Source organism: Dendropsophus ebraccatus, chromosome 1, assembly GCF_027789765.1.
Source record: "Dendropsophus ebraccatus isolate aDenEbr1 chromosome 1, aDenEbr1.pat, whole genome shotgun sequence".
NCBI classification, from domain to species: domain Eukaryota; kingdom Metazoa; phylum Chordata; class Amphibia; order Anura; family Hylidae; genus Dendropsophus; species Dendropsophus ebraccatus.
In genome coordinates, this window is record NC_091454.1 from 211,879,742 (window position 1) to 211,898,198 (window position 18,457).

Below are 18,457 nucleotides of genomic sequence, written 5' to 3' on the forward strand. Positions count from 1 at the left end.
TTAGGCCTTAAACCGGTGGCCTTCAAATCGTTCCCATGCAGGTAAGTGTATTTTTGCAGAGGTAGAAGACCAACGCCTTATGGGATTTTTAGTCCACGGTGAAGCTGTTGCTTAGCAACCATGGCAAATGATATATTATATAAGGAAATAACCATGCTGGGAGTTGTAGTGCTACAGTAACCCACTGTAATGTTTCCCCTTAATTCACTTTAGAGCAACATTTTATTGTTTTTATTGACAAACATCCTTAACAGGAAGAGATTTCCATAGAGAATCCCGAGGTCCTCCATGATCAAAGCAGCCTTCATTGTTCTCCTAGCTACAGCGTGATTACGCCGCCATTTTTGCCAGGCCGCGTCACCGCTTCTCACAACCAATCACAGTCACCATGCGTTCCACGCCTCGGCTGCGATTTGCTAACAACCAATAGGAACTGGGAACGTCACCGTCGGTGTGGGCGGGACATAAACTCCCCTATATATGCTGTCGCACTCGCTCGCTTTTCTTCTATCCCACATTGCCGGGCGCTTCCATCCTTTCGCGCCAGTCGCTGCCGTCACGTGAGTGGGGTTAGCCAATCACGCTTCAGCTCCTCCTCTTCACCGACCGTTTAGCTGCGCAGTCAGGCCGCACATCGCCGGGTAAGTCTGGGCTCCATTAGACCGATATATTCGCAGTTTTTCCTCGATAATTCGCTAATTCCTGAGGTAAACGTTAACCAGTTATTGTCACCGAGGCTTCTCCCTGCGGCCGGGAATGTAAGCTAAAGGAGCTTATAAAATGGCTGCCGCCATTTTCTCTTGTGAGGCCCCGGCGCCATTTTGTTTTATGTCGCCGGTGTTTGTTTTCGGTCGCGGTTTTATTGCGGTTTTCGTCCTTCTATCTACGCTTTGTGAGGTGAAATCTGTGTTCTCTATTGTCTGTGGCTTGGATAAGATGGCGGCCGGCAGGGATGAAGCAGTACGGGGTTTCCGTGCCTGCCTGCAGGGGCTTTGTCTGGAGCTGAAGGGGAGGGGGCTTTGTATTATATAGCTAGGCTATAGGCTGCCTCTCTGCAGTGGCTGTAATGTACAATAGTCTCTACTCTTAAAGGGGCACGCACTTTCTTAGTTACCGTGTGTGTATATATATATATATATATATATATATATATATATATATATATATATATATATAATATTTATTTATTTAGGGTGCGTTCACACCTACAGGATCTGCAGCAGATTTGATGCTGTGTTCAGTTATTTAAATGAAATCTGCTGCAGATCCTGTAGGTGTGAACGCACCATTAAAGGGATTTGCAAGTCTGTTAACATTGGGAATGGGGAACTATTGGCTGTTGTATGCTACGACGGCCATAGTTTTCACTAACCAGGATATACATAGTCTTTCCAACCTCTGTTGTACTGCTACTCCCAGCATGCCCTGTGTATTCCCCTTAGGTCCCATTACTGCAGTGTGGATTGTGCGGGTAGGCTCACACATGGCTGTGGTAATAGGAAAGCTGAGCTCTGATTGGCTGTGGCAGGAGAGGCTTTGTCTCTGGTAAATCCTGTCCGGTGGACTTGTGATCTGTCCTGCCGTCCTCCAGTGTTTCTCCCATGTCTGCACCCTAGGGCTGTGTTCACACCTGGTCTTTTGAGGTGTAAAGCAGCCATAATACACCGCTACATACACCATAGTGTCCAGGCTGAGGCCCGCAGTCTGTTATGACTCTGTACCACTCGCTGCTCATTACATGAGACTATAGGCCTTGCTCAGACTGAGTGGTGGTCTTTGTGGCCAGACCCACTGTGATATCACTCTTTATTTATTTTTACTTAAAGGGAACCATTCACCCCGTGGCCCCCATTAGAAACAGACATACAGTGACATAAAGGTCAATATACTTACCATATCGCTCCCGGTCCCGTCCCGGATCTCGTTGTTGACACAGAGAAATCGCTGATTCTTCTTCTCCCGCCCATTATGGTAATGAGCTGAGATGAGTCCAACGTCCATAGGAAACGACGGACGAGTCCAACTTATTCATGAGGTCCTCTTCTCGTCGCCGCCCATCCACGCCTCCTGGAACTTGATTGACGTCTTCAGTCTTCAGTCTTCTGCCGAATTCCCGCGCAGGCGCCGCTGCGATGGTCTCGTCACCTCTTCTGCGCCTGCGCGGTAAACAGGATGCGTGTTCGAGCCAATCGGCGCACGCGCAGTAAACAGTGGAGCTGCAGAGCGGCTCCAATTGTGAACTGCGCATGCGCCGAAAACGACCGTCACGGCGCCTGCGCGGGATCCGGCGAGAAGAAAGAAGACGAGGAGGAAGAAGACCCGGCGTCAATCAAGTGTCGGAGGCGGGGAGAAGGCTGGACTTCGGGCCGGCGGCGCTCATTACCATAATGGGCGCGAGAAGAAGAATCGGCGATTTCTCCGTGTCAACAACGAGATCCGGGACGGGACCGGGAGCGATGTGGTAAGTATATTGACCTTTATGTCACTGTATGTCTGTTTCTAACGGGGGCCACGGGGTGAATGGTTCCCTTTAAGAATCATGGCTGTCTGCAGCTTAAAGGGGATATTCCGATTAGGATGTTTTAAGAGTACCCTTTTTAAATTGCAAAGCATCTCCTTCATAGCATAACAAATCCCGGGGTGTGAAAAAGCCTAGAATACAATGCTAAAGAATCCTGTTAGGTTATCATTTCAGGCACTACTTAAAGGGGGAGTTCATAGAATTTTGGGGCCAGAGATTTCAAATAAAAATAACTCCAGTCTTCCAGTACTTCTCAGCTGCTATGTGTCCTGCAATGGGGAACTGCTACTGCTGGACAGAGGTGGCAGCAGAGAACACTGTCACACTGGAAAGAATACACCGCTTCCTGCAGGACATACAGCAGCTGATAAGTACTGTATGTCCTGCAGGAAGTGGTGGGTGTTTTTTTCCAGTTTGACATGGTGCTCTCTGCTGCCACCTCTGTACAAAGCAGTAGCAAATTCCCATAGCAGGACACACAGCAGCTGAGAAGTACTGGAAGACTGGAGATTTTTCTTTTTTTTTTTTTATAAATGTAAATTTTAAATCTCTGGCACTTTCTGGCACCAGTTGATTGGAATTTTTTTCCCCTCCCTGAACTACCCCTTTAAAGTGATAAATATACTCTGTACCTGTAGTCTTTATACCAATGCAGTGACATGTACGCCGTGCAGGTGACCTGGCATCCAGTCACAGCCCTCAGTGGTATTTACCTGCTTGTGATTGGCTGCAAGATCACATGGGCAATGTATATATTCCTCACCAAAGGTCACCTGTGCAGCTGGTAAGCTGTATAGTACATGGGATTAGTACAAATGAAAAGGTGCATGCATGTCCAGAACTGGCCGACTACAGGGCTTATGATCTGCAGCATGTGGCGGTCCCATAGAGAGTGTTGGTGGCTGAGCATGTCTATAGAATAGGTAAGTCTCCCTGTATGAGACTAGAGCTCTTCCCACATCACTCACATACCTTGCAGAAAACCTATAGAGTAAGTGCACACTGGTGTCACATGTGGAGGATCACAGGGCAGGGACACTTCCTGTTACTCATCCCATTGAGGAACATGAGGCAGACTTCCCTAGCCTGCAGTGTCTGATATATAACAGTGAGGATCCTGTCAGCTCTTGTAGTGCTATAATACGCTGACTGTAACAGGACAGACCTGTGTGGTATTGGGGACGTGTGGATTGGTTTCTGTTCAGACCTGGTTGATGTGATGTCCATATTGCAGGTTTTCATGAGAACCCCCTTTTGCATCCTCATAGATGGTTTATAGTAAAATCTTTTTCTTTGTCAGACGTGGACAATCCTGTTAGGTTCACAGTGAAAGCAAAAGATGTATAGGTGCCCTCTGCAACATGTGAAGTCCTGAAGCAATACTAACACCTGGGCTACGAAGCCGCGCCTTTTCCTAAAATCTGGAGACTTCTTCCTCCTTGTATTTCCTTCATATGTTGTGTTCGTGTCATAGCCTTGTCTCTAGAGTTCCTCAGGCCTTGTGCACATCTAGTACTGGTACAGCAGTTTAGTTTGTATAGGTCAGGGATGGGGAACCTTCGTCCCTCCAGCTTTTGCAAAACTAAAATTCCCATCATGCTCGGACAGCCGAAGCTTTAGCTTCCATCCCTGGTATAGATCATTACATATTGTAGCTGCAGATTTAAATCCTGAATGTGAATAGGGGTTTATAAGGTTCAGCCCCTGGTGGGCTCTGCTGGAGCTCAGCCTTATGCCGGTGTTTGTCACTGGTTGCTGAGGTTCCCTGGCTCCCCTGTAGGAGATTAATTTCTTTACCTTCCTTGTCCTCCGCATAAATGCATGTGTTCCCGGTAATCGCCTTATATCACAGGGTATTATATCCAGTCTACGCTCACATTGGCACAGCGCTGTGGAGGTCAGAACATCTCTGTAATCTGTGTTCAGTGGAGCATGTATATAGCTCAGGTTTTTACACAGAACTACCTTGTACTATTAAAGGCTGCCACAAGCAATGGTATAGTCCTGGGATACCCAGACTGCTATAGGGAAGGTATTCTGCCTCCTGTATCTTCTGTTGTCTGGGATGACTTGCGCAACGCTTCCCACCATCACTGCATCACTTGGGTTATTCCGCCTTTACAGTAAGATTATGGGGGTGACCTCCTGTTTGAAGGGGCCACATGCTGCTTTACTACATGCTGGATTGTTGTACAGTTATGGTTCTTTCTCACAGCCCAATATGAGGCGATATATGCTAATAATTTGTGGCTGATCCATGTGAATGATCGCCATCAGGTCTGATGCGTGTTCAGATGGGGGGGGGGGGGGGGGGGGCGTTCCTTACCTCTGTCCCATTCAGGTTAGCTGGACCCTTTCACACACTAAATGGAGCAGTGGTCTTGCATGTGCAGTCCTTCACTCTATGGAAGGAGTCAAGAGTGACATGGGGAAATCCTTAGGTGGGCATATCCCTTTAAATTGCAGATATGGGGCTACAGCTATCCTGGGAAGGCATCTTGAATGTGACCTTTGTAACCAATCCTTCCTGTATATTCACATTTGGAATGACTTTTTTTTTTTTTGTTTTTTTTTCCCCGCAGATCTGCTTACCACCTGGAAAGGGTCCTGTTCACTTGTGTATCACCCATCCACAAAGACTACAACAATGGTGAGTAGTCTCACGCGGCTGAGGAAGGATCTGTGTAGTAAGGTTCACTTGTAGATCTGTCCTAATTTTATGTCTTAACACCCCCAGCGTCCCATGCGCATCTTTCTCAACGATGATCGCCATGTTATGGCAAAACACTCCGTGGTGTATCCAACTCAAGAGGAGCTAGAGGCGGTCCAGAACATGGTGTCTCACACAGAGAGGGCACTGAAAGCCGTATCAGACTGGATCGACCAGCAAGAGAAGGTTAATACGGGAGAACCTGCCCAGCCGGAAACCAACGTGGCAGATGACACCAATGAAGAGGGCAAGGAAGGGTAAGTGTCATCCCCTCTGTGCATTTACTTATAGGGCTCAGACATTAGGAAATGCAACAGAACTTGCCTTTATGTTAACATGATTGTATAAGTTTATTTTTTTTTTTCCTGGTAATAGTGAATCTAAATCTGGTGAGAACTCCACAAGGACACTCCGCGGCGTGATGAGGGTTGGACTTGTTGCCAAAGGACTTCTCTTGAAAGGGGATCTGGATTTAGAACTGGTTCTTCTATGCAAGGATAAGCCCACCATCTCTCTCCTGAAGAAAGTAGCTGATAACCTTGTTGTACAGTTTGCTGTAAGCTGCTCTTTTCCTTATTTAATATGTAAAAATACATAATTTTTAGCCATATCCTTTTTCCAGACTCGTACACTGACCTGTGGTTTGATTTGTAGTCTGTTTCTGAGGAGAAATATGATGTGCTCCCCAATATCCGTGAAGCTTCAATTGTCATTAGGAACACCAAGGAGCCGCAGCTGATTCTTAACATCCGACTGACATCCACTCTGGTCCGCGAGGAAGTGGAGAAGCTGAGCGCCGGAGGTACGGATGGTAATGAAACGGCTATAACCAAACACTTACCCCTCCTCCCTGTCAAGCCCATCCCTCTTACCTTTCCAGTCCCATATAATATGTTGTACCCCGCCACGTAATCAGTTTTTTGCTGCACTTGAATGTGAGATATAACCTGTAACAGCATTGGCTGGTTAGTCTATATACTGTAATACTCCCCCCTTTCTGGGCCTTGCTGTCAAACGTGTTATAAGTTAGTGGTGCCCTATGTGGATATTACAGTGTGAACGTGGCCTGCTTTCATGTTTCATATGTAGGCCCAGTTGATGCTGTGTTCACTTGTAGTTTTAGGATGTAACTTTTTTTTTGCATGTCTCTCTCTCCAATGGGCAGTATGTGTTGCAGCAAGAATATCTGGAGTCGTCCATTTATCTGTAAGGGACTGCTCAGCATGTTTAATTCCAGCATGTAACTGCGTTTTGGATAAAGTTAGATGGATAAAGCATATATATATCTATCCTCTACAAAGACTTTCCCAGTAAATGGGCTAGCCTTATCTAAAACCCCTGGTCTTACGACATGGTCTTGCTGCAGCACAGACTGGTTCCAATATGTTGTGCCTCTGATATATTTATAATGCTATATGGTTCTGACATGTGATCACATATCAAGACTTCTAGTTTGTCGATTTTTAGGGACGCTGGACCTTTGACCAACAGGACTCTCTCTGTCATGGGCTGTGGCCAGGGCAGTCGAGCTGGGTGGAAGGTTTAGTGTAGTCTGTGCAGAGTCAGTAGCCAGCAGATGAACTATATTCTCCTTTTATTTTCTTGGTCTTTCCCTCTCGTTGCTTTAAAGCAGCATTCTGTCATTGTTTTTAGGCTTTTCTGTAATGTGAAATATAAACCACAATGTGTCCTGCAATAGCCTCAAATTTTAATACTGTAAAGGTTTCCTTTTGTTAAATATATCCTAGCCTTTGATGGTATCCTATGCAGACTGCTGCTTTATTGCATTAGGCATGTCAGTTTGATAGACTCGAGTATACCTACAGATGGTTTTTGTTTTATTGGGGAGACTTGGGATGTCCGATCTCTTGCTAGCAGTGTGATAGGGCATTATGTCAGCAGTAGTACAGAGAAGCCCCACTGCCCTCTGGAAGCTGCCTCATCCCCTGTCCACCTGACAGACAACCCCTTGGTCAAACCGTGCCTTGTCTTCTTATCCATGAATAGAAACGCTATCAATCAGCGATCCACCGGACGTTCTGGACAGGCAGAAATGCCTTGCTGCATTGGCGTCACTCCGACACGCCAAGTGGTTCCAGGTTTGCATTTTATTATTTCTGTCTTAAAAGTAGTATCTGCCATTTCTGTAATTTTTATTTTTTTTATTTTTTTAATCTTAAAGCAACTCACATGTGTTAGATACTTAAACACCAGAGCAGTAGCTGTGCTGACATGGCTCCTGTCCCCTCGCAGGCGGCAGAGCACAGTGAAAATACACCTTTTCACAAGGAGACATTATGCCTAGATATTGCTGCTTTGTTCTAAGAGTAATTTTACCATAACTACACTGTAATTGCTAATGTAACATACATAAGGCTTATCCTTAAACATAGCTTACATTTACCCTTGACAAAGTAGCACTATATGTCTTATATATATCTTATATATTTTTTTTTCTTTTTTCTGGCTTGTGTTGGTGTAACGTTACATACTAACCGGCATTTTCCTTGTCCCAGGCTAGGGCAAATGGGCTTAAATCCTGTGTTGTTGTTATCCGTGTGCTGCGAGACTTGTGCACCCGCGTGCCAACCTGGGAACCTTTAAGAGGATGGGTAGGTATCTTGTTAAATGCTTTATTTGGGATTAAAGGGTTATTCTCTTTAGTAATCCTTTGTTCATATCTTGAGTAGAGAAGGTAAAAACCTGCCATGTTTCTTTAAGAAAGAAAAACCTAGCTTTTTGCAGTAGCCTTGAAATATAAGCTCTATTTCAACTAGTTAGTTGGCTGACTAGATCCCTGACGCTAGGTGGCTAGTCTCAGTCAATCAGCGCAAGGCTAGTAGAAGACATTGAACATGGTGGAACAGAGGCTATTAGTGCTTTCAAACTCTTATCCCTATACATCTTGGGTCTAGGCTTTTTGAAGCAAGTACTTAATATTCGAAAAAGTCAAGTTGCTTGCAGAAGTGTAGTAGATCCCTGACGCTAGGTGGCTAGTCTCAGTCAATCAGCGCAAGGCTAGTAGAAGACATTGAACATGGCGGAACAGAGGGTATGTGGGCCCTCTAGGGGGGGGGGGGGGGGGGGGGGAGTATAAAGTATTTGGGCTACCTGCAGAGGGGGGAATATACAGTTTGGGGCAACAACTACAGATGGGAGAGGTATACAGTATGACCGAACAGTGGGACAAACATCATATCTCAGCTAGCTGTCAGAGTGGGACTTCAATGTAGGGGCCTACTGCAGATCAATCTAATATGGTCAAATACCGAGAAATAAAAGATGGATACAGTCTTGGGTGTCCTAGAGCTGCAATCATCAAGACTGTATCAATCTTTGCAAGACCTCAATAGCTGAGTAAGTTCAGCCTTACTATAAAGTCGCCCATCTCGAGCACAGACTATCCAAGATCAACAAGAAGAAAATGGGCACTGGGAGTGCCTTTTTTTTTTAATGTCCATTGATCTCATTGGATTCACTGCTGTTTGTACGAGTGCACCACTTGAGTGTATTTGTCAGTGTTCCATCCATCTATTGAGTGTAAGCAGTGTTTCTGGGGTCAGTAGTACTGGGTCCTAGGCTCTCTATGTTCCCACATAGTATTTTGCAACCAAAATAAGGAGGCGATTGGGTTAATTTTATTCTAAAGTCTGTGAAATTCCTATTTCATTGAGACTTCTGATACACAAATTTTCTCATGAACTATGTCTCACGACCCCTTATCAGTTTGAAGGACATTCTCTGAACAAACCTGACTGTTACATTTTGGCTCTGTCAATCATCCTTAGTGCAAAGAATGTATTCTAACCTTTTCACACGTTATACCACCTTGACTGCACAGAACAGGAAGCAGCTGACTATGGATTTGACCTATGGAGTGTGACATGTATGTGTCTTGTGACTTAAGACCCCTCCTGTGTTGAGCATTTACATACTTTATATGAATTGACTACACATGAGTAGTACCACCCCATTTTCTGTCTATAAAAATTCACACAAGACAACACACGAGAGGGGGAAAAGTGGCCATGTTTTTGTAGCGTTGGATAACCCTTTTTAAAGTAAATTCACACAAGTGCTCAAACATAAAGGCCGTATATTTTTTGGGTAATATTGAAGTATCTTTAAATTGGCCTATACTGCTTATGTCTACCATTTCAAACAAGCGTGTGGTCTCTGTAAACCTAATATGAGACTGCTTTGCAATAGGTCTAAACTTCTGACAGCTCCTGTGCATATTGTTGCAATCCTGCAGTCCCACCCTTCTGTTTGCATGATACATTGTGCTTATCGGGTCAGCCACAAAGACAGAAGTCTGTTACGTCTGACATCCTAGAGATTTGTTCATAATTATAGTACAACCACATTTACATGCTAGCAAGGGAATATTTTGACTCTGATAAGGAGCCCCATCTGTCAGGTTTCTCCCAAAGGATCAAATCTGCATGTAACTAAATGTCAGTCGTCATAGTTCTTAAGTGCGTCACTCGCCATGTAGTGAGATTTTCTGTAACTTCGCTGTTTTTTTTTTGCCTCTTCAGCCTCTCGAGTTGCTTTGTGAAAAGGCTATTGGAACTGCCAACCGACCCATGGCGGCAGGTGAAGCTTTCAGAAGAGTCCTTGAATGCCTTAGCTCTGGAATTTTAATGCCAGGTTAGTGATTACTGTTTTTTTTTTTTTTTTTTTTTTTTTTTTTTTTTGTACCATACCTACAGATTATAACTGTTCCAAATTATTTTTGTCTACAGATGGTCCCGGCTTGTATGATCCTTGTGAAAAAGAAGCTACCGATGCACTAGGACACCTAGAAAGACAGCAGCGGGAGGACATAACCCACAGTGCTCAGGTACAAGACAGTCTGCTTTGGTTGGGTAGCCTTTTAAAGGGGTTATATGGGCACTCAAACTATCCAGGACTTAAAATAATATACACTTCTACCTGGAGTTCCTTCTGTGGGTGCTGCTGCAGGCAGTGACTGGTTAAGCACAACCGCTGCAGTGAGCATTCTTTCAGAAGTAGTGAGGGACAAGGGGGAACTCAAGGGACCCAGCTAGGCATATTAGGATTTTGATCTGTTGTCTTAATGGTCACCCATTACCCTTCTGTCTTCCCCTACAGCATGCTCTCAGGCTTGCAGCATTTGGTCAACTACACAAAGTTTTGGGGATGGACTCTCTGCCCTCAAAGTTGCCTAAAAAGTCAAAACCAGAGCCTTCCATTGACTATACAGGTATCTAATTTTTTTTTTTCCTTTGACCTTGAATTGTGCATGTAGTTTTAAACCCCTGTCTGAAGCCAGCAGGGAGGTTACAGGGCTTCATTGGCATCCATTTATGACCTGGTTTTCCTTTTTCTTTTTACAGTTCAGATTCCTCCCAGCACCACCTATGTTATACCAGCCCTGAAACGACCCATGGAGGAGGACGGAGAGGACAAATCGCCAAGTAAGAAGAAAAAGAAGATTCAGAAGAAAGGTATTTGAGGGGTGTTAGGCAGGGTGCTATTAGTGCTTTCAAACTCTTATCCCTATACATCTTGGGTCTAGGCTTTTTGAAGCAAGTACTTAAAAGGGGTATCCAATATTAGAAAAAAATCAAGTTGCTTGCAGAAGTGTAGTGTAACAATATTTGGCTTTTGAATAGGCTAAGGACTAAAAATCTAAAGCAATGAGGGGACAGCACCGTTCTGTGGAGCATTCTGGCTATTCAGTTTTTGTATCTTGAGTTTACACACAGAGGGTTGTGGGCATTCTCTATCTATTAGTCTTTATATATGTCTATAGGTCAAACAGAAGTGACATTGAATAGATATGGGACTTTGAGTTGCTGCTTCTAAGTGAGAAACTGAGGTAAACGCGTATCTCTCTACAGATGAGAAGAGTGAGCCTCCACAAGCAATGAATGCCTTAATGAGGTTAAACCAGCTGAAGCCAGGCCTCCAGTACAAGCTGATCTCTCAGACAGGACCTGTCCATGCACCTGTATTCACAATGTCTGTGGAAGTAGATGACAAGACCTTTGAGGCCTCCGGACCCTCCAAGAAGACTGCCAAGCTCCATGTTGCAGTAAAGGTATGTGCACAGCATAGTATACCTGATAGCTCCGTGTGTGTACATATGTATATATTTTAACAGAGAATAATTGATCTTGTTAACTTGTAGGTTTTGCAAGACATGGGACTTCCAACAGGTATTGAAGAGAAAGAAGAAACCTCTGAGGAGACTGAGAAGCCAGTCATCCAGACCCCAGCTCAGAATGACTCTGCACAGGGCGATAGCGCTTCCCCTACAGACCAGTCAGAGGTAAGCTGCATCACCTTGTGGTCAGAAGAGGCTTCCTGCGATGTTGCTGTTACCCTGGATGCTGAATATTGTATACTCTTTCAGAGTGCAAAGCAGCAAGGACCTATACTCACAAAGCATGGGAAGAATCCAGTCATGGAGCTTAATGAAAAGAGGCGAGGTCTGAAGTACGAACTTATATCTGAGACAGGAGGCAGCCATGATAAGAGATTTGTCATGGAGGTAACTATCTTTTAAATACATTTCAATGTTTAAAGGGTTTCTCTGCTATAATGTAATGTACTTGGTATAAAACTGCAGTGCTACCCATAGAAACTTCATGTGCCTTGAATAATGATATGGTCTCTGTAAAAGCATTAGCACTAAAATACAGATAAGCATAGAGTTCATGTTGCATGTAGAAAGTCTTTAATTTTTATTTTTAGGTTGAAGTAGATAATGTGAAATTCCAAGGTTCTGGATCCAACAAGAAGGTTGCAAAGGCCTATGCTGCTCTGGCTGCTTTAGAAAAACTTTTCCCCGACTACATTACATACCCAGAAGTTCCCAAGAAGAAGCGGCCCCCAATGATGCCCAGGGGTGGCCCCAGAGGAGGAAAAGTAAGGATGAGGTCTTTAACAACTTATTCTGCTTCAGCTGTAGTTCCCCCCCCTTTGAACATGTTTCCTTATCAGCAGCATAACCAGGGATTTGGGATGATGTACAGTGAGGTTCCACCACCCCAAGGCATGCGAGGTCGTGGCCGAGGAGGAATGAATCGCGGCAGAGGAAGGGGGCGGGGATTCGGAGGCAATCACGGTTACATGAATTCAGGTAATGCTGCTTGATATGGCTGTTGGCTTTTTGGTGCTCAGAAAGATAGAAAATATCCAGTGGGTAGTGTTGTCTTTTGTACTCAGTCTATAATCCTTTTTGTGCCAGGTGGATATGGCGGCGGCTATGGTGGTAACTACAACTATCAGACATCTGCAACAGCTGGATACAGTAAGTGTTGTCAGTTTGTCAGCAAAAATCCCGTAAATGTATAACCTGTCGAGCTGGGAAACTACTGCTGCTGTATAAATGTAGTTGTTGTGACACTTCATGTAATGCTGGAAACTGACTTGACAAATCCTATCCATCGAATGTGAAGATAAATGGCCTGTAATGTGTTAGTCAGCATTAGAAAAAACGTGGCCACTTTCTTCCAGAGACGACTCATCTAGTCTCCAGTTTGGGTGCAGGTTTTTGCAACTCCATTAAGTGACCACTGAGGTGAATGAAGGTTAATTGCAAACCTCATGTGAACTGGAGACAAGAGTGTCGTCTTCTCTGGAAGAAAGTGGCCATGTTTTTCTAACTCTGGACAATTCCTTTTAAAGCTGCTACAGCTGTGTGAGGCTGATAACAATTCCTAATGCAAAGTTATTCCTTTATGCTTTTCTCTGAAGAGGAGTGGCTGGGATCTAGCGTGTATGCCACGTTCACTGACAGAGTTCACATGTATCTGGTTCTGAGTTTTCGTCTTACTGCCCCCCAACATAAGCGAGGGGAAATATCAGGACCTTCTGAGGGGCACAGGTGTTGCTGAATGACCTTGGCTCGGCAAACTTGCATTACTTTTGTATTCCACGTATTTTTTTTTTTCCCCCCCCCCTCATCGTTAAGGGCCACAAGCCTCTGACTTAAGAGGGCAGGAATCCTTCTGGAAAGGCCACTTCTGTCATGTCCTACAGAACCAAAGCGGTTTTGTCTAGAAAATAGACACGTTACTGCACTTTATTACATCAGATGTTTATTGCTACCTGACTTGGGGCCCTGTTACACCAACAGATTATCTGACAGATTTTTGTAAGCCAAAGCTAGGAGTGGATTTGAAAAGAGGAATCTCTTTCCATTGTTACCTGTTCTGTTTATAGTCCATTCCTGGCTTTGGCTCAAAAAATCTCAGATCTGTTGGTGTAAAAGGACCCTTACCGTTTCCTTTTGCATATCAAAGGTCAACTTGGCGCAACCTAATATGCAAACGTTAACTGGTTTAAAGGTGAACTGGCTAAAATAAGCTGCTTTTACTGTGACCTGACTGCCATACAGTGACAGAACTGGCAGAACTATCGTTAATATGTGACGTGTTATGTGGTTGCAGTCTCGGTCTGCTTTTAATAAACCCCTTGTGTCCTTTCGGGGCGCACACAACCACATAAAACTTGACATATGTAGCTTTTGTCACTGTATCCATGCTACAAAGATTCCATAAGGAGCAGCTTATGGGTTGGTTGTTTAAAGTCTGCCCCCTGCCTTCATATCATAGAAGCCATCATGTTTCTTCTGGCTGCATCAGTATTCAGTTTATCACTACACCAGTAAAGCTTATCCTGCTGGGTTTATCCCAGTTATGTGATCAGACTGGTGGCAATAGACTGTCCTGTTCAGTGCTGGTGCAGCCCTTGCGGTGATGGCTTCTGTGGTCTCTAGTCATGGGATATACTTTTACCTGAGCATACGTATATTTGGTAATAACGTGCGTTAATTCTGTCAGATTTTTTTTACATTTCTCTGCTTTGGTTTAACAGTGTGAGAAACCTCGTCTCACGCTCCCAAGTTGAGTATAGGCAAAGCGCTTCCTCCCGTCCCTGTCACCATCTGGAGGAGCCCCCACATAAGGGGGGAGACAGAAGCAGAGAAATCTAAAACTATTTTCAATACATAAAAAAAAATAAAATAAAACTATGGCATAATGGCCACTCTACAGAGGATTCTAATTTTATTTCTCTCTGCTGTCTCCCCCCTCTTTTGTAGGTGACTTTTTCACAGACTGCTACGGTTATCATGATTTTGCATCTGCTTAGACCATCTATAGCGTATTGCACCCACCCTCTCAAAACCCACAAACCAGCTCTTTACTCCCGACTGTCTTGAGCTCCACAAGATGAAAGCTCTGCTGTGGTTTTCTGTTTTTGTTTTTTCCACATACATTTTTTTTGGGGACTGTTCACATGAAGCTTACAAACCATAGCCTGCAGCATTGTAAAAAAATATATTGTGCAATTTTGAGCCTTGAGAAATGTTTTTCACAAGTGGAACTTTTTAATCAAGTTGGCGATTAATCTCTTGGCCAGTCATTTGTCTCTGTATCATCGGACGTTGCCCCCATAATTACTGGAGACTCCGGGGCAACTCAAATTTTCTTTTATACTAGTGGTTTTTATTGTCTGGAATTAGCGGTTTTTATTTTGCGTGTTCATAATGTTTTAATAAATCTTGTACAAACTACTGTGGAAAGTGACATGTCATTACGATAGTGCTGTGTGATCTCTCCCAACAATCCAAGACTAAATGACGTCGGACACTTGCGTCACTCTGTGAAATAAAATGTGAATCCAACTTTTAGTTCTGTTTTAGTGTTCACTTAGACCAGGCAATTGGAAGTCGAGGTTTAAACCTTTTTTGCAGGTATTTAGGGATGCAAAAGTCCTATGTCTGGATAGATGGCTTTGGCTGTCCAGGCACGATGGGAATTGGTTCTGCAACAGCCAGACATCTGAAGGTTGCCTGTCCCTGGTGTAAAGGAAGTTACTGAAAAACATGCCTTCACCATCACACTTAAATGGTTCTCCCATTTATTTATTTTTTTACGGTCAGTTACAGATTTGTGACTTCTATTTAAGTCTCCAGTCTTCCCATGCTTATAAGCTGTTGTATGTCCTGCAAGAAGTGGTGTATTCTTTCCAGTCTGACAGTGCTCTCTGCTGCCCCCTCTGTCCATGTCAAAGGTTTTCTATGGTAATTTACTACTGCTCTGGACAGTTCCTGACATGGACACAGGTGGCAGCAGAGAACAGTAGAAAGAAAACACCACTTCCCATACAGCCGTTAAGTATGGGAAGACTGGAGACTGATAAATAGAAATAAATTACAAATTTGTATAACTTTGACACCAGTTGATTTGAAAAAGAATAAGCTCTTATGTCTGACTGCTGCTAGTGACTCAGTGTACACGACTGATTAGTGGAGGAGTTTGACAGTCTAAAGATGGTTCTGTAATGTGGTGAGTAGTACCATGTGTAATGCCAGTGTTCAGGGTTTTTGCACCCTGCAACCAATTAGCATGTTGTATCAGTAGGTGTCAGGCTTGCTTCCCAGGTGGTTGGAGGTGTATATATTTTTCCTTTGTGACTAGATCCACCTAGACCACATTGAGACATGACAAAACTGCCATAGATCTACAGTGCCAATCCCAGTACAATAACCTGTGCACGGGGTCTTCATACCCTATTTGTGTGCCCTCTGCATGTGTTTTATCTTGAATCACCCCATGTGGGTGTAGGGCATATATAGGCAGTGGCTTGTTCCCAAACTGAGCAATCTTGCCAATGGTGAGTTTTAACAAATGGTGCTAGTATGGTACTAATTGTAAGGGAAAATTTTGCAGCTTTCCACATATAAGAACCAGAACAAGGCAATGACTTGGTGACAGGTCTTAAGATGAAACCCAAAACTGGGTTGTGTAATTCATTAAAGAATCCCCCAGTACAGGCAGCTTTTACCTCCCATCGTCCTGTCCTTGAGCTGTAGCTTAATTCCAGTACCGGCACCAACTGGGAGATACCTTTTTGGCCGGATCGGTGCCCACTTATATTGAGGGACTATGTATTGTCCGTAAGTATAATTTTATTATGCACGCTTCAGTGAAGTGAAAAGGAGGCCTATGTAACCTGTATTATAAGACTTCTAGTTTTGCCTCCTAGGAATCTAAACATTTGAACACCTTTTGCTTTTTGCAGGTCAGTTCTACAGCAATGGTGGGGGCTCTGGTAATACCAGTGGTGGAGGTGCTGGCTCTGGTGGCTATAGCTCTTATTACCAAGGGGAAGGTTACACTGCACAAACTCCCCCTAAACCCTTTGTGAACAAGAAGCCACCCGCCCAACAACAAAGCCAACCGCCGCAACAAGCACCCCAGCAGCAACAGCAGACACCAGCACAGCCACATACACCGGCCCAGACCAAGCAGTCGTATAACCAGGGAGGCTATCAGTCACACCAGGCACAGTCTCAGCAGGGCTACAACCAGGGCCAGTATGGAAGCTACGGGCCACCACAGAAGCAAAAGGGAGGCTACAACCAAGCATCTCAGGGAGCTAGCGGCGGCTCTTATTCCTCTTACTCCAACTCTTACAGTGGCGGGGCAGCCTCAGGTAAGACTGGAGAGCTGGGGTCTAAATTAGATGCCAGTCCGGCTCTTTGGCGGATTGTACATGAGTGGCCAGGTTTTCACACAGTGGGATGTTTATCAGTATGTATTCTATGGGGGTCATTCAGGTTGTCTTGTCAGCTTGGTGGGAAGTGAACACTTCAAGTAAGTCATCCCATTTACTAGAAGTGTGGGTAGGTAAATTGGCTCCTTTCAGTAAAGGTGCAACTGGGTACTTCATTTGCAGCTGTTCAGGAGAATATTTGATGTAATATAAGGACAGCTCAGGAGCACTGCAGTGGTAGCTGCTTTTTATCTGACTCATTTTACACCTCCCTCCTTGTTCCTAGGTTATACTGGTGGAGAGGGTGCCGGTGGTAGAGGAGGTGGCAATTCATATACAGCTCCTAGTACTGGTGGCTACAACACAGGAACGAGCTATGGTGGTGCCAACAATACCTCATACCAAGGTAAGGACCTGTAAAAGGGAACGGGGAATTAAAGGTGCTTTTATACCCACTGCACATCCCATTTATGCTTGTATGAAATGAAAGTATAGAATATAAACTTTATTTTAGATTTCAAAATCCTGAAATCCTTGCAGTTTCCATTCTCCCCACTAAACCTTAGTCAAATCTGAGACTTCCTGCTTTGTCCATGAGGAGGCTGCTGTAAAGGGATCTGTATTACAGGGAAGGGTGACACTAGTGGACTGTGGATGAAGCTCACAGTGCAGTTTCTACCTCCTTGTGCCCCCCCCTCCCCCAGGTATCTGTGTCTTCTATTGTTGGTCCAGTCTAATGTTCTCCTCTTGTACATAGGATACACACAGTCCGGCTACAATCAAGGTGCAGCTCAGAACTACACCGCTCCCGCCTCTTATCAGCAACAACCACAAGGAGGCACCGGAAACTATGGCAGAAATGCGGATCACAGCATGAATTACCAGTACAGATAGACTCTTACCCCTCCCTATCCTGCCCCCTACCCCTTATTCTGTGAAGTGACTTAACAAGCTTTATGTATTTTAATGCGTTAGTGTTTTCAACTTCATGTTGCATATTATGTCTTTTTTTTTTTTTTTTGTTCCTGTTTTATAAGTGAAGATTTTATTTTAAGACAGTGGGATGTGTCAAAAGGGTTTTGGTATGTCTCGTTTCGATTCAGGCATTCTCTGAAGTGAGCCGAAACATAATTCAAATAAAAACAGAAAACTTAAACCATTTCACATCTGTTGTAGTAATTTACTTTTGCGTGGTATAAATTGCTTCTGTATTCTGGGTTCTGTATTGTTTGTTTATTTCCTGGTTGTACACAGTACTACAGGTTCCAGAATGCAATGCTTTCCCTCAGCTGTTCAGTCCCAGAGAAGTTTCAGCACATGCTTCTGGCTGGTTAGAGATGGTAAATCACTCCAGGGATAGGGCGATCCAGCCAAGCCTCCTGTGACATAACACCCTGCCCCATCTGCATCATCAGCCTGTGCTCAGCAAACACACAATGTAATACAAAGACATGGAATATTTGTCTACTAAGGTGGGAGCAGGAGACAATGTGAATTGGAACAGAGGTCATTTTTCTTCACTTCCTTGATTTGTCAGCTACCAGTGTGGCAGAACTGTACAGATACGGTAATACATTGTATAGACATATCTATATAACTTAATGCTACTTTAAATAGAAAACAATTTCCTTATGTGGCGTACCCCTTTAAATCATGGTCACAACCATGATTAAGCGCAAAACGCATAG

At 44.2% G+C, this 18,457-nt stretch overlaps 1 protein-coding gene across 7 annotated transcripts; it reads left to right on the forward strand.

Annotated features, from left to right (window-relative positions):
* The first annotated feature begins 496 nt into the window (after positions 1-496).
* On the forward strand, positions 497-17,933 carry ILF3 (interleukin enhancer binding factor 3). Of its 7 annotated transcripts, none has more exons than XM_069946611.1 (20): positions 497-641; positions 5,104-5,171; positions 5,259-5,488; positions 5,607-5,787; positions 5,886-6,042; positions 7,239-7,330; positions 7,748-7,843; positions 9,773-9,884; positions 9,980-10,077; positions 10,350-10,461; positions 10,595-10,705; positions 11,102-11,301; positions 11,392-11,532; positions 11,617-11,754; positions 11,958-12,131; positions 12,207-12,345; positions 12,454-12,516; positions 16,296-16,709; positions 17,056-17,175; positions 17,527-17,933. In XM_069946611.1, the coding sequence occupies exons 2-20, from the start codon at positions 5,169-5,171 to the stop codon at positions 17,661-17,663; spliced, it is 2,718 nt and encodes a 905-aa protein (XP_069802712.1). In that variant the 5' UTR covers positions 497-641; positions 5,104-5,168; the 3' UTR covers positions 17,664-17,933. The 7 variants fall into 7 exon arrangements, with proteins under 7 accessions (XP_069802712.1, XP_069802717.1, XP_069802728.1 ...); XM_069946616.1 differs by having other exon boundaries at positions 12,210-12,345; XM_069946627.1 differs by having other exon boundaries at positions 12,219-12,345.
* The last annotated feature ends 524 nt before the right edge of the window (positions 17,934-18,457 follow it).